Below are 16,548 nucleotides of genomic sequence, written 5' to 3'. Positions count from 1 at the left end.
ATCTAACAAGAAGCACCATCCATTCTATACTCCTACAAATCAGTTTCCTAGTAACATTAAGAAGAGAATGAAAATGCTTAAACCTTCATGTTACATCGAACACACTGAAATGGCTCCGAGTGACAAGCATTTCCCAGACCGTCATGTATATTTTTTGTTTTAGGTACTCAATAAACATTGTCCCTATATAAGTGTACATTATTGATTCAATCTGCCAATATATGTTATTTCCATGGTTCAAGGATTCTAATACATGAGACTCTTAGAATGGGCATAAATGAAACATGTGTCTACTAGGGAGGCTTGCTGACCATGCTAGCTGAATTGATGGAATTTGCAGTCCAACCACAACTGGAGGGCCACAGATTTCTTCTCCCTACAGATCCACAGGTTCACCATCTGCCGAGTAGAATGCAAGTATAAACCATGGTCACACCTCTTGGATAGATCATGAGTTTGACAGGCAGCATGGCCTATTGGATAAAGTAAAAGTTTGAATTGTAAAAATAAAACCAACAAAACCAACAAAAATTAGTCATGTGGCTATGCCCTTGGGATGGAATTCTGTAAGTCTCCCCCCCACACTTTGCTCAGGTGAGCTTTCCTCCTTTATCCCTCCCATCCCCATTTTGCTTAACATCTGCATTGGTGAAGAGCTCTGGAGAACTTGAAAGCTTGCTTACAATTTTGTTAATTTTTGGTTGCTCCTAATGTGTTTTTGAAGGGACGCAGGTGGCTCTGTGGATTAAACCAGAGAGCCTAGGACTTGTGGATCAGAAGGTTGGCGGTTCGAATCCCCACGACGGGGTGAGCTCCCGTTGCTCGGTCCCTGCTCCTGCCCACCTAGTAGTTCGAAAGCATGTCAAAGTGCAAGTAGATTAATAGGTACCGCTCTGGCGGGAAGGTAAACGGCGTTTCCGTGTGCTGCTCTGGTTCACCAGAAGTGGCTTAGTCATGCTGGCCACATGACCCAGAAGCTGTATGCCAGCTCCCTTGGTCAATAAAGCGAGATGAGCGCCGCAACCCCAGAGTCGGTCATGACTGGACCTAATGGTCAGGGGTCCCTTTACCTTAATGTGTTTTTATATTTTGTTGGAAGCCTCCTAGAGTGGCTGGAGCAACCCAGTCAAATGGGCAGGAGTACAAATAATTACATCATCATCATCATTCCACGGTCACTGCTACCCATCTCCTCCAGCTACACAGAAAGGAATGTAAAGAGAGTAATAAAAGCCCCCTCTCCATCTCTTATCATATATATAACTCAAGGGTCAATCTTAAGTTGTAGCATACCTTCTCTCATGCAATGTTCTCATTGCAGGTTTTGGATCTCTGGTGACCAGATGCAAAGGAGTATAGGTTCCTATGCCTTTAAATGGTTGTATAGAAGAAGAAAGGAATTTTGGCAGGTGTAGCTCATTGTGCAGTGATGAGAAAAGCTGTGACTGAACCTTCAATTTCTCCCAAACAATTAAAGGAACAGGGAACTCAGTCTCCTATCCATAAGTGCATTGGAATTTACTTTGACCAACAAATATTTGCAGAAACTGCATACTTTACTCCAATGAGGCCTAGAGAAACTGGCTCTCTGAATATTTTTTTACTTGCAGTAAAGCAGTGTGCTTAAATAGCACACTTAGAACTGGACTCCCTGTGTTGAATGTCCAAGTATGATTAAGTCCAATGATATTATTCCCAAAAGTATCAAAGCTCTATAGTAAAAGACTGTTAGAGAAGTCAGAAATCCCCCAGATACCTGTAACAGTCACTATAAGCTACAATGTAGCTTTAGGAAGTGATGCCTGAGTTTTCTTGTTTTCTTTTCCATTTTGTGTCATGTCTTTCCGACTGCAAGCCTGTGGTCAGGGTATCTCTTGGTATTATTGATCTTAGAATCATAGAATTGTAGAGTTGGAAGGGACCTTTAGGATCTCCTTGTCCAACCCCTTGCAATGCTGGAATCTTTTTCTCAACATGGGGCTTGAACCCACAGCCCTGAGATTCTCATGCTCTGCCAACTGAGTAATCCCAGAGCTCCCCCCTACCCACCCATGAAGCATTTTGTTCCTGAAGAGAAAGGAAAAAATACTACAAATAAACAAATAATTATAAATAAGAGTATGCAGGTAAATTTTATTGAGGTACCACAGGTATACAAGATCATACATTCAATAATACCTGTCTACATTTACACAGATGTACGTCTCAATGAATTAAATGAATTTACTCTCTAGTAAATGTGGATAGGACTGTAAATTTTAAACAGCAGTTGATGCCCTAAAGCAGTTATTTTACCTTAGGAAAAAGGAGATCGTTACTGGAAGAGAAGGGTGTCACTGGCTGCATTTGGATCATATTCCTTCCCTTGGTGAATTCTGAGCACTGTAATTTACCCCTCAAAATGTTAGCATTCTGAGCAAACTACAGTGCCTCCAAACCAACAGAGGAAAGCTTCGATAGCACGAGCAATCACAACAATTCTTTTTGCCTCATTCACTCTGCTATGTCTTAGAGCCATTGGAGGTAGTATTCATAGCTGATAGGAAGCTACCTTATCAAGTCAAACCACTGGTCCATCTAGCTAGTTCAGTATCTACAATGACTGGGAACAACTCTTCATGAATTCAGGCAGGGATCTGTCTTGATCCGACTTGGAGATTGAACCCTCACCCTTAGGCATCCATGTGTTCTGCTACTGAGCTATGGCTTTTCATCCAACAGGTCAGAAAGCACAGAGCCTTTCTCTCATTTGCAGAGGTGATGTCACAAAGGGGTGGGACTTAATTACTGCTGGTAAAATCTGGATATTTGGCAGGTGATGGGAATAGTAAGGTGAGGAAGTCTCTAGGCTGAATTGAAAATGGGACTATCTTCCCCTGTTTCTGAAAAGGGATTTCAATCTGGATTTTGGGTAAATATATTTCTTAATGTTAGAGAGAGAGAGAGAGAGAGACAGAGAGAGAGAGTCTGCCCGAAGACCCCAAACCTATAAGACTATGAATTTCACTGTCAGACTGGGCCCCCTTATTCTATAATTCAGTAGCTTCTTAAACAGACTATAATTAAGGAATAGTCAGTATGATGTAGTTTGGGACTGCAGTTTAGTGCAGGAATAGGAATACTTTACAACTACTTTTCAAAATTAGTTTTAATTATCTGTTCTTAGAAGTAATTATTGGGAAATGCTTCCAGATCTGACAAATCACCAGGATGAGCCAAAGGTACTTACCGGAGACCGAGAGCAAGTGTAAACTGTGGGGCAAGTCCATCAGCCAAAAGTAAATACAATTACTAAAATATCAACTGGAGAGCAGAGAGACTAATGCAATTAGAGTAGGCAAAAGGATCTGTCTTGGAGATGCAGTGACACGTCGCGGAAATGAAGACTAATCAGTTGATTTACCAAAAGGAGAAAGAAATTGTTTATATGCAGCGCCCTGAGCAACAGTTCACTTTCTGGCTTTGCGCTTGCTTCATTACAAGAACCGAATTCTCCTTCCCATGCTCTGCATACACGGGAGACTCTTGTTGCTTCTACCACTGCTCTGTAAGGGTCATTTGGAAAGGGAGAGAGGCAATTTTTAAACTTTGCAACCATTGCTGCTTCTGGTTTGTTGAAGTAGGCACACCCGGCCATCTCTTCTTTTTTAGGGATCCCTGAAGCTGGAGTTTTCATTGCCTGAGACGCGCTGCTTTCCAAAGATGCCTGCAGGTTAGTACGCAACTTGGACTTATGACCATCCCACCCTCCCTTGGGGAGTAAGCTCCTTACTTGCAAACATGATGATCAGAGAGCATACTTTTGTATTCTGCTCTTCCATTGAGACAGGCCGGAGTTTCAATAAGTCAAGAAGGGAAGAGGGTATCGGTGATGCAAAACACTGCAGGAAAAAGGATGGGCATCTCTTTAAGAAGAGGCTTTCAACACTCAGTCTCTTTTCTGGACCTTCACGGAATGTGATGTAAGTGTTTCTCTTTTTAATATTTTATTTCTAATGAAAATTAAAAATGGCATGGGTTGAACTAAAATTGGACACCGGAGCCATTGTGAACACTGAGTAATCATGAAAGGGAAAAGAAGGTTGATCAACTAAACAGCTGAGACAGACAAAGGGCGGCAACATCAAAGAGTGCCATATTTTCAGGTGGCTCCATTGCCCTGAGCAGCAGCTTGCTATGCAGACACCAGGAATTAATAACATCTTGGGGTTCTTTCAGACCGTTGCTATTTTCGAGTGGGATTCATTTACTAATTGGCAAATTCGGTATGCACAATTACAGCTGATTAGAGAGTTTGCACAATAAAGTCACTTCCCCCCAAATACTGGAAGTTTTGTGATAAGGAAAGCGATGGGAGAATTGAACGGGAAAGAGGGAGGTATTACTTCTTTGATGCGGCTTCATCTAACCTGCAAGCAATTTGGAATAATGCTTGTTAACTAGCCAGTGTCCTTGAATCTCTCTGTGAACAAATTGGGCTGAATGCTTCATAAGCAGCTCATCTGGAAGTGCTGTAAGTTTATCTGCTGTTTGCTTATTAAGGTGCTGTTAAAGGTACAAGGGGAGGTACAGCCATCCCTCTGCTGACCAGCTGGCAACCCCAGTCAAAATTGCCATTTTCACTGGCTCAGTTCAAGGTGCTGCTGATTACCTTTAAAGCCATAATTGTTTTACAACCATCTGCTTCCACATTGTCCTTCCCATGAACTATGATCAACTGTGTTTTATTTCATGTGTAATCTGAAAAATGTAGATTTTTGCACTGTGCACCGAAAGAAGAACAATGGTAAGAAAACTCTGGACCAGAATATTATATATAGAAATAATGGGGAATAAACAGGATATGCTTGATTGTAACAAAAAATATGCTTGGTTTAAAAATGGAATATAACAATAGAATTATTGGTAAAAATTATTTAAAACATTCACAAAATTTAAACCAGCAAAAACTAAAAACGCATCGCCCTAGATATCTGGGTAGGCTTGTCTAAACCAAACTGTATAGCTCACTGGTGACTTTTGTAAGGCACAACACTTTGTTTCATACAAACACTCTTTACAGAAATATTTAAGATTGTGCTTAACTTCATATTTTAAACCTGACTTTGGAAAGATAATTTCTTTCTAGGATGGTTATTTTTGTACACCACCCAGTCCTTTCTAGAATCCTAAAATTTCCCTCAGCTAGTTAAAATCTGTTCCCACTGACAGATATACCCTACCAGAGTCCACTCAGATAGTCAGAGATTCCAGTTGCCCACCCTGTCTCCAATCCCAGGTTCCTGTCTAACCCATAGACAATCTCTGACTGCACTCTCTGACAGTCCCAGCTGATTATTAACTTAAATTCCCCTCCCTCTCCTGATTGGCTGAGCAACTTGTCAGCTCCCTCCAGTTGCTGGGTCACCATGAGGCAAAGCCAGGATCTATCCCTCCCAGGGCCCTCCTGGTTTGGTGGCAGGATATTAGGCTGAGGAGGTAATAAATCCCTTTAAATCTTCAAAAAAAAAATACTCAAATGGCTTGATTACTTTTTTTGGTAGTTCACCAGTGTGATGCCTCCTTCTGCTATGCAGCTCTAAAATTCTATGATTCATCATACATGCAGTGAAAAGTGGTGGTAATAAAAAATAAATAAATAAATAAATAAAATAAAAATAAAAATAAAAATAAATTTATGCCCAGCCACTCTGGGCGGCTCCGAGTTCCAACAGAATTAAAAGCACAATAAACTATCAAACATTTGATTAGAGTCCCACTGAACTTGAAGCATGGGAAGCCCCAACAAAAATTTATAATTTGGCAGAATATTTGGACCATATGATATATATTTATATAATTTGGAACACTTAATGTGATCTGATTGGATTGTTAAAATGGAAAATTTAATAAAAATTATTTAAAAACAAACAAATAATCAAACAAACATTAAAAACTTCCCTAAACAGGGCTGCCTTCAGAGGCCTTCTAAAAGTCAGATAGCTGTTTATTTCCTTGACATCTGATGGGAGGGCATTCCACAGGGCGGGCGCCACCACCGAGAAGGCCCTTTGCCCTGATGCACTTTGGAAAATGGTAGCTGCCACTGACTGTTCAGATCACTATTTTGTCTTGGCTTTTTAGTCCTCAGGAAAATAATGGGCACCTTGAAGACAAGAAGAGAGGTGTGCAAAGAAAAGAGTCCATGCAGCTGAAAGCCCAGAAGGAGATGTGTTCCTTGGGGAAGGCTCACTCTGGGAAAATGTGTCCCAAATGCGAAATTGTCGTTTGCAGGGTGTGCAACATGCTACATACTGAAAGCAGCTTCATTGCTCACAGTTTGCTAGATCACTATGACAGAGGAAGGCACTCATTTTGCTGCTTGGATTCTGAATTTCCCCAAGACCACCATGTATGTAAGCACTGTGCAGGACCATCCTTCTCTCCTGGCAGGTCTTGTAACCTGGCTACATTGGAAACCGAATCTCTACTGCGACTCTCTCTGTCCTGACTTTGTAGAGACAAAGTGAAGAAATTTCCTTGCCCTGCCTAGCAGGCATTCAATAGCCAGATCGATTCTTTTCAAATGGCTCAGTAGTGTGCACATTGCCGAGTCGGTGTGCAAGGTTAGTATGTGAAATCACCAACAAAGCACAGGAAGCTGTATTCCCTCTGCTGCATGAAACATACAGTAATTGATTTCACTTCTCAGTCGAGAAAATAATAGGGTTGCATTGATGCAGATCTTGGCAAGTCAGGCTAGCTCAGTAAAATATATTGTCTGATCTAGGACCTGTTGTCAGAAAAATGTTTGTTGATGTTCTAGTATATTAAAGTTTTATTGAAGTTTTAAACAGTGTTTGTATGTGGGTTGTACAGAAAGACTGAGACTACTTAAAAGCCACCGGACAAGGGCATTCTCTGGGTGAATCCAGACAACCAGGAGTCATTCTGGAGACTTGCCATCTCTAGCCACAGCAGAACAGAAAATGAGCAAACTCGTCTCAGCACCCGAAAGTATCAGTCTACTTATGTGGTTACAGGTCCTAATGCAGCAAGCTTTTTCATAGCTGGATTCACACAACATGGAGCCATTGTCTGGACACGTGGAAACAAAATGGCCTTTCTGGGTAAGTCCAGAGATCCATTTTAGGTCAGTGGCTTCTGGAGGTTCACTAGTCATTTTGGGGGGTGTCCCCCAACCCCTTATTTTTCTTTCACATCTTGTCATGGGAGCCATAGATCCAATTCAGGCAAACAGCTACCCAATATTAAGGTTTGGTTTTGACCACAGATTTGCATAGTCTGCACTGAGGAAAGGTTACTGGTGTTAGATCATTTGCCTTGTATGCAGAAGGTTCTAGGTTCAATCCTTGGTATGTCCAGGTAGGACTGGCAATATCCCCTGCCTAAAACCCTGGAGATCAGCTTCAGTCTGTGGAAGCAATACTGACCTAGATGGACCCATTGTATGACCTGGTATATGTCAGCTTCCTGGGGTGTGACTCCCCCCCTGCACCCCACTAACAACCTACTGTTTGCTAAAGCCTGGGTTCCTTATGAACCCACAATAACCACTTGGTAAATTGATTGTATTCCCTTTCAGAAGTTAGAGCTGTGTTTGGTTGACCTGGCTCTGCATCCTTGCTCGCTCGCTCTCTCACTCTCTCAGACAATTTAAATCATGTGGGGAGCCCACATCTCTAGAACAGGATCCCTCCCCTTCGGAGCTCTTCCTCACCCACCCCACATGGATGGGGTGCAGAGAATGCTGTAGGAGGGCAGAGCCAATAAACATGCCTCAGCTTCCCCTCATGCAATTGTATTCATGTGAGGGAAGAATGTTTGAAAAGGGCTTGTTTGTATTAATAACCCAAAGCAGGTGATATCAAAGTGGGGAACTATTCTCCTGGGCTCAGTGGCGTAGCGTGGGTTGTCAGCACCCGGGGCAAGGCAAGTAATTTGTGCCCCCTAACCCGTGGATTTGCACCCCCTAACCCGTGGATATGCGCCCCCAACCCTAACCCCCAGATGTTGCGCCCGGTGCGGCCTGCCCCCCCTGCACCCCCCACGCTACGCCACTCCTGGGCTACAATGTCCCAGCAAGAGCTACTTTTAAAGAAACATCATCTTCTTCGCTTTCCCCCCCTATGTTTTTCAGATTTTCAGATTTCTGTTCCTAGAAGTGTTTATATATTCTGAAATGGTTAAATCTCTCTTGGGCTTTTGGCAGTTCTCAAAATATCTGCTGCGTTTTCAGAGGAGTTATTTTTCAAATGTATATCTCAGACTTTCACCACTGCAGGCTAAGAAAAGTGGCTGTTTCTTCCTGGAGAACAATGGGTAGAGGGGAATAAAAGCCTAAGGATTGAATCTTGGCCTATCCCATAATAAGATGGTCGGATCATCATTGTTTGAGAGATTCTGTGATCATGGAAGGTATTGTTATCGCTGTGTGTAGTGCAATGAAGAGTTGTGAGGACGTGTGAGAATTAACTGTGAAATTACACACAGTAATGGGTGCCATGAGCTAAACAGCAGCACAACCTTTTTTAAAAAAAGTAATTCCTGAGATCAACTCCAAATAGGGGGGAATATTTTATTGACCTCTTTGAAACACTATCACTATGCATCACTATGTGAGAATGGATTAACCATCACCTTCCCAAGGCAGAGAACCAGCAAGTAGTGATAAAACACTGCAGCAAGGCATGGAGAGAAATGTCTCTTCACTCCATAGCAATAGAACAAGTCAGTAACTAGGGGCGGAGCAATGACAACCACAGCAAACACAAAGGCAGCCAAGGTCATCTGTTTTCCTTTTAGCACATTTTAACGCCCATGTAAGCAGCAGGCAAACTCCCAAGTTAGCCATGTGGTAAACTGGTCTGTTTTCACCCAGCTTGGAGGAGCCACACAGTTATCATAGATAACAGCTGCTAATTGGCATCATCCATAATAGCTGGTAGAGGGAGAAGAAATACCTGAATTTTTCTTTAAGCAGCGCATACCTAAAGTGATACCATAAAGGAGATGGGCTAGTCCTAGGATGTATTCACAAGCTGTATTCCATAGCCTAAAGGTGTTATGAGGAATAGGACAGTGATGGAAGGATCCCTTCTTCACCTAAGTATTTAATGTTTAAAAAGCCTCTAGCTACCACTTCATTTCACCTCAGTTGCTATATATCTCTGTGAGCAGGCCATCTTAATTCGTCCTCCTTCCTCTGCAGGGAGCAGTTGACTCTTTCAGACTAAAGCTCCACAGAAAATGGTCTGACCATGACAACAGGGTTATCTCAAGCCAACCCCTCTCTAATATCCTCCAATCCATAACAACTTTTACATGCAGAATAATAAACAAGTTTTCCCGGGTGTCGCTTGCATTCTGAACTATTTCCATACTGAGTGGGGTTTGAACACAGAACTACCATGAGACCAGAGACTTCTCTGATTTGAAGCCATTTCCAGTCACACATTGAAGAAGCAAATTATTGGGACAGGCATAGGAGAGCCATCCAAGAGTAATGGCAGCCAAAGCCCTTGACAGTATCTTCCAATATTACCTCAGCAGCACAGAAACCACAGCAGCATGACTTCTTTCCTGGACTGCTTTGGTAATGTTGGCAGGCCAGGGATATACATTCTTTCCATTTCAGCATTACGTCTCTTGGAGCTGCTATAACGCTGGCACCAGAAAACCTTGCACTATAAATTCCTTCTGTACAATCTAGGGCACTACCATACTGGGGCATCTCCTACTTTCTGAAATAACATGAGATGTGACCTATCAAGTAAATTGGCATTTGATCTATTTCTGAGAATACCAGCTAATTGTTAATGATGGGATTAAGGTCTATGGGCCAGGGAAAAACTGAGTAGCCTGCTAGATGTGCAAGTGGCTGAACAGAGGATGGAAATTATGGCCTTAATTATTACAGCTGGAGATATGGTTAGTAATAAAGAGAGCAAGGCTAAGCTTGTTGCCAAATTTTCTGCCCCTAGTAAATACTGTATTCATAAGGTGCCTGATTCTGAGGCAGCAGAAGATCAACAGGCACCTCAGATCTGCTAGCTAGGCCTTCTCCATGCCAGCATGTCGTATGTTCAACTCCTTACTAGGATATGCATTCAGATCAACAGCACTCTTATGTACCACCTTTCTGCCAAGGCACCTCACAACTTAGAACCTCAACACAAACGGTAATAAACATTATCAGACTAACTTTAGGAGCAGATTCCACAAGCTCCATGGGCCTAGGCTTCCTCACTTCTGTTTTCCCTCAGGAACCCACAGGTCTATGTGAAGATGCCTCAGGAAAGGAGGTGGTGGTGGTGCTCCTAAGAGATCTTTCTATTGATGGTGTCTTCAGGAACTGGTGATTCCCAGCCTTCCTTGTTTCTCCCCCCTCAAGGCACACGGGTCTTAGCTCCAGTGAAGGTGGGAGTGGGGCTGCAGCAGAACAGAAGGGCATTACCTTTCTGTAAATGACCATAGCAATGCCTCCTTTATGTGCAATGGATCCCAGCAACGCCTTTCCACCTGTAGTAGAACTGTTTGATACCTCATGCTAAAGTGCTGCATGGCAACAGTGAAACTGAATGCAAAAATGTTCTTGTGTGACATCTTCAGCCAGCAAAAGCACAAGAACTGATGCACAACTCTTGCCAGGGTTTGCACACAGTGCTAGCATCCGTTTCTCTTTCACTCACAGTTCTTTGGAGGTGCTGCAGTGTAAGGGTTATCATTGGCTTTGAAGGTAAACGAGGGACAGGGTTCAGAAGAAAACTGTGATCATAGGCGTTTTATGACAAAAGGGAAGAGCATTCATTTGAACAACTAAATGAAACCATTGAGCCCCACTTGTTTGTTAGGAAAACTAATGGGAATTCAAGTGAATAAATTATAAATGAAAAGCAATTAGGTATTCGTTTTTTTTCATTGGTTTCTATTGCAAAGAAAAATCACAACACTCATCCAACAGCCTTAACAGGTATAAAAACAATGCATGAAAAGGGGGAAGGAGGGAGAGAACATATAAAAATGGCATCTATAAAAGGGGGGCCCTTTATCCTGTTGGAGATTTGGCAAGTCTGATTTTTGGAGGAGTAACAGAAGACTTGAATTTTTTGTGCCCAAAGGATATAAACACAGAGAAATTACTAGCAGGAAAAATGGAGCTGGGCCTCACCATCAAAATCAAATCTGAAGAGGATAGGGCAGGGGATGGTTAACCTTTCTAGACTACAAACTCCCATCACCCCTGATAACTGGTCATGCAGTTGGGAGTCCAGCAACAGCTGGAGAGCCACAGGTTAGGCACACCTGGTGTGAGGTGCACCTCTTGGAATTACATATAAAACTGAAACTGTCCAATCTGCCTGAAAAGCACTATATCTGGTGCACATGGTGTGTGTTGCGTAGTAGTTAAGAGTGCTGAGACCAGGGTTATCTACCCACAAAGTTTACTAGATGACCTAGGTGTAGCCACACACACTCTCAACCTAACATCTCACTGGGTTATTAGTGAGGATAAAATTGAGAACCATTTGCACCATACTTGGAGAAAAGGTGGAAGATGATAGATATAGATAGATGATAGATAGATATAGATAGATAGATAGATAGATAGATAGATAGATAGATAGATAGATAGATGATAGATAGATGATAGATATAGATGATAGATAGCTTCATTCCACTTAGATAGGATGTTTCACTGTCATAGGCACCAGAATACAAGCTGGATCTCCCATTGAAACACAAACATGGGAATAATTAAGCAGCTGGATTCCAGACTGATGATACAGTATAGTAAATGACAATACTGAAATAAATGAAATTTTACATCATGGAAAGAGTAATTGAAAGCTTCTCAGTGCTACTGTGTGTATGCTCACACACTTGTGCATAATTAGTGTAATTTCACATTTATGACATATTCCCCATTGAGCTTTGGCCTCTTAGCATGTTCACAAATTGTGAATCCCCAACATGATTGCAGCTTAATATTAGAATCATAGAATCAAAGAATCCTAGAGTTGGAAGAGACCACAAGGGCCATCGAGTCCAACCCCCTGCCAAGCAGGAAACACCATCAGAGCACTCCTGACATATGGTTGTCAAGCCTCTGCTTAAAGACCTCCAAAGAAGGAGACTCCACCACACTCCTTGGCAGCAAATTCCGCTGTCGAACAGCTCTTACTGTCAGGAAGTTCTTCCTAATGTTTAGGTGGAATCTTCTTTCTTGTAGTTTGGATCCATTGCTCCGTGTCCGCTTCTCTGGAGCAGCAGAAAACAACCTTTCTCCCTCCTCTATGTGACATCCTTTTATATATTTGAACATAGCTATCATATCACCCCTTAACCTCCTCTTCTCCAGGCTAAACATACCCAGCTCCCTTAGCCATTCCTCATAAGGCATCTATTAACACAGAACTCTATCCAACTGAATATAGTATACTTTAGAGAAACACAAACACATCTGACAAAGTAAAATAGACTTTAATGCAATTCCTATTTAAAATCATTGTTCTGATTCAAAGACAACCTTATATATAATTACTTTCATTCAATCATCACCAAAGTTAAGAACTACCAGTGTTCTTTGGCGAGTAAGCAGTAGTTAGAAGTTCACCTCGCCACTGTTTCAAAACATTTTATGTTTACATCTTTAAACAAGCAGTTCCTATTGCACTTTTAACTTGAATTACTCTTCTGTTATAAGCACCTTAAAGTATGGTACCTCATTGGATAAATTAAAATAAATCCAGTTTCTCCCATGTATCAACTTAGGCAAAATACAAACTTCCTTGACAAAACAAACAGTGCTGCAGGCATTTAAGTAGTAAAGAACAGGTCTGACTCCCTTCTGGAGTACTGTTTAAAAATGCCATAATATAGCATTTTTAAAAAATCACAATCTCTTGGTTTTGAACATACACTTCCCTTAGTTTGAGCTGCATATACAAAACCTGACTATGATGCTTAATGCTTTCCATTTTGTGATTTACACAAATGTGTGCAGATAATATAGTTGTTATGGGTGGCCTGTTGGTTTTCCAGTGACAATCTCTTTATTGAAGTGTCTTCAAAAGCTTAGATGTTGCAGGCTTTCGCTGAACGTTCAATAAAATTCAAAAAGGCAGTAAACGTTGAGGTGGAATTTCCAAGAGCAAAAGGTTGTCCCAAACATATATGCTCTACATACATTCCAATACAGTTATATCAACACAGAGCACTTGGGGCAAAAGAGTCTCTTTAAATATTTTTCTTTTCATTATTAAATGTAGAAACCTCTCTTCTTCTGGCAGTAGTTCAAGACAATAAAGCAGCACCCTGCTGTACAATGAATGATCTGGCAGTTATTTACAGCAGAACAAATATGTTTGTGCCAGAAAAAAGTATATATACACACAACAATGTTCAGTTGCAGCAGAATTAAAGACATCAGAAACATCTCTGATGCTGTTTAGCAATCGGATCTTCAAAAAGTCTTTACCCATCTAGACCAAGTTAAAGAACACTGTCCAAACATAAAAAATCTCAAATATTTACAGCTTCTCAATGTATCAAAATAATAATAATATAAAAGCTTAGTGGTAGCTTTCAGCGTGCAAAGTCAGCAGAAGCGATTGAGGAATCTGCTAATGTTACAAAATCCCGAATCTTGTGGAAGCATTCCAAAGCAGAGTGCAAAATAAAATCAGAAATCGTTCAGGCAATTTCCTTGGGTCTGTTTTGAGAAGGAGTCTGTTGTTTCCCTTTTAATACTTTATTGTCAGGGTAACATTAAGCTTAGTGCAAATTCATGAACCACCTAGGATCGGTAATCCTTCCGGACCGTGTGTGCCATCCAGTTCACTTTAGTAGTCCAGCTTTCTCTGAGCGCTTCGTCAAATTTCTGCTTAAATTGCTTTAGTGCCTCTTCATCATTCTTTCCTAAGGCAAGGGAGTCCTAGGAACAAAAAGTAGTATTAAGAAGATTGCTATTTGCCTTGAATAACCAACCCTTGAGAATTCTTTAATTGCCAATACTGCTATTCCATGGCAAACTGCCACTGTTTTGCTGCACACAGTAAGAATATGCTTCTTATACTCTATGAACAGTATTGTTTCTTCAGTCTGACACAAAAATAAATCTGCCCAATTTGAGAACTAAATAGCAGTGGTTTTCAACCAGTGTGCTGTGACACCCTAGGGTGCCACGGGCAACACTGGCCTCTGTCCCTCTTTCCTTCTCTCCTCTAATGCGCTCTTGTATCTCTGCCTCCCAAAGGCCTGCACAGCTGTTTGTTGCAGCAGCCCTAGCTACAAGCTCTGCAGGAAAGTGGTGCCTCTGGGGCTGGGCAGGGGGTGCTTCCCAGGCCCCTATGGGGGCAGCATGAAAAGGCACCTCTCTTTGGGGCAGCGGGGGCAGCTCAGAAATCAGGGGCAGCAGCTGTGGCTGAATGAATGAATTTATTAATTTTGGTCACAGACCAGTTCCAGCTCACATACAACATCAGGGAAATAATAAAACACGACAGGGATACATTTGAAATTGCAATTGGGTATAACAGGGACAATACAGATAAAGAAGCAGTTAAAATATATATAAGTTAAATCTTAATCACTAAAATATAACCTAAAATGGTCATTTAAGGCCTTAGAACAGGTGTTGCAACCCAGAGGACTCCCAAGGAGAGGGGAGAAGAGAAGAGGCTGAGGGAACCCTCCACAAGGAAGGGGTGAGGGGCTGTCAGCTGTGCAAGCAAGGGGTGACATAACTGGGCTCCTAAACCCCACAGAGGTGCCGCAGAAAGAATGTAGTTGGTCAAGGGAGCCGTGGACTCAAAAAGGTTGAAAACCTCTGCTATGGAGTATAGACTTATCTAGTATTCAGATGAAAGAAAACAAACCATGTTGTTTGAGGTCTTGGATAGCCATCGTCCTTTGAAGTAGACAGAACTAGACTAGAGGGACCAATGACCTCAGCTTTTAATGTTCACAGCATATGAGGAAGACCACACCAGTTACATTAGGAGCATCACAGTGAACAAACTTTGAACATGGTTAGGAAAAAGCACAAATATCACCTAAGGTGCCTATCAGAGTTTTACCTTTAGATACTGGATGTCTTTAACAGAGGTTAACTCTGGAAGCCCAGCTGTTAACATCAGTGCAAAGAGAGTGATAAATAGGTTTCCATGTTTTCGCAGAATCAAGTACGCTTCTTCACAACATTGGCGGAACCTTTAACATGCACAAACAAACACATACTGTAAAGCAGGGCAACAAAAAATAGGCCAGACCCCAGGCAGCCTGATCTGGTTCAAGAGACATTTGTTTGAACAGGATTGACTCATTGCTGTTATCTGAGGTAAATGAACTCGCTAACCCATCACCTGCACCCATCTTGCAAATTGACGTGGACAAACCAAGGGCTGTTCCCTCTTTAGGTGAAAAAAGGGATCCCTTGCAAACACTTGTTTTTCCCCTGCGTAGCAACAGAAAATACAAGAGCAGCACAACTCCAGTTGCTAGAAGGAAGGAAGCCAAATATAGTCATTTGTATTGCAGCGCCAAAGCAAATTAATGTAGCCAAGGAACAGGTGGTGTCTGTATGGTTTATGGGGCGTTGTTCTATGGCATGCAGGAGGGAGAGGAAGGGGGAGAGGGAGGGATGGATGGATGGAGGGAGAGAGGGATTCACACATACTGCAGCGCACGTGAAAGTACCAGGTTAACTAGTTTGCAAGATTTGAAAAGGATTGCGATGGATTATGGTGCAGCAGCAATGTAAAGGCCCTTCAAGAAAGACTTGACTGTAGCAGAAACTGTTACTTAGTTTAGGGAAAGTCATACTGGGGTGATTCCATGAAGGAAGATCAGAAAACTGGAAATTATTGTGGATATGCTGTTATTGGAAGCAAACATGTCTGAGCTGCTCCCTAGTGATAGGAATACATATTCCAAAGATACCATTACACTTAATTCCACACGTTTCTGAGTGTGTTTGTACCTTAATATGCCTTCCAAAATTAAATTCTCCAGTGTGTTTACTATGCCTAGTTTTTCTTAGCCTACTAACAGGAAGATTAAGAAATTAGACTTGATACACTGAAAGAGAACCTTCATGTGAACACAAGTAAGCTGTGAGTGTGTGTGTACATCATATTATGACAGAGAAACAGAAAGAGTTTACAAGGGAAAAGAGATAAGCTGTGTGACTGTAGAGGTGGTAGTCCACTAAATTTTACTCAGAGCAGACCCACTGAAATTAATGAATTGCTTTAACAAAATATCAGTTTCAACACTGAGATTATATTGTGTGATTTTGTTCATAATTATGGCTTTGTTTTTATTTTACTGTTTGATGACTTCATTTTGTGGTCCACTATAATATCTTAGGAAATTATTTTGAGAATTTAGGACTCACCGGCCAAATTTTTCAGTGTTTCCAGTTTTCCCCTGCTGAATGACATGTATAAAATCATAGGTAAGGATGAAAGGCACTCGCTCCCTTTTAATTCCAAATTTGGATTTGAAGTTTCCAAGAATATGGCCAAAATCTATGTGAAAGAGCTG

At 41.6% G+C, this 16,548-nt stretch overlaps 1 protein-coding gene and 1 long non-coding RNA gene across 7 annotated transcripts in view; one reads left to right on the top strand and one right to left on the bottom strand.

Annotated features, from left to right (window-relative positions):
- Nucleotides 1-3,668: 3,668 nt before the first annotated feature.
- Nucleotides 3,669-6,341, top strand: LOC309370092. The gene is made up of 3 exons (XR_014168420.1): nt 3,669-3,712; nt 3,830-3,962; nt 6,124-6,341. It is a non-coding gene; the product is annotated as an uncharacterized lncRNA (long non-coding RNA).
- Nucleotides 6,342-12,464: 6,123 nt separating this feature from the next.
- The window catches only part of PIK3CB (phosphatidylinositol-4,5-bisphosphate 3-kinase catalytic subunit beta), a 103,236-nt gene continuing 99,152 nt past the window's right edge, over nt 12,465-16,548 (bottom strand). For all 6 annotated transcript variants that reach the window (XM_081910340.1, XM_081910343.1, XM_081910339.1 and 3 more), the window contains 3 exons: nt 16,400-16,545; nt 15,081-15,213; nt 12,465-13,936 (listed from right to left, as the gene is read on the bottom strand). In XM_081910340.1, coding sequence (XP_081766466.1) covers nt 13,799-13,936; nt 15,081-15,213; nt 16,400-16,545 — 417 coding nt within the window. In that variant the 3' untranslated portion in view covers nt 12,465-13,798. The remainder of the gene's footprint in view (nt 13,937-15,080; nt 15,214-16,399; nt 16,546-16,548) is intronic.

Source organism: Podarcis melisellensis (genome assembly GCF_964234715.1).
Source record: "Podarcis melisellensis genome assembly, chromosome: 5".
Lineage (NCBI taxonomy): Eukaryota > Metazoa > Chordata > Lepidosauria > Squamata > Lacertidae > Podarcis > Podarcis melisellensis.
This window is presented reverse-complemented; position numbering and strand designations above follow the sequence as displayed.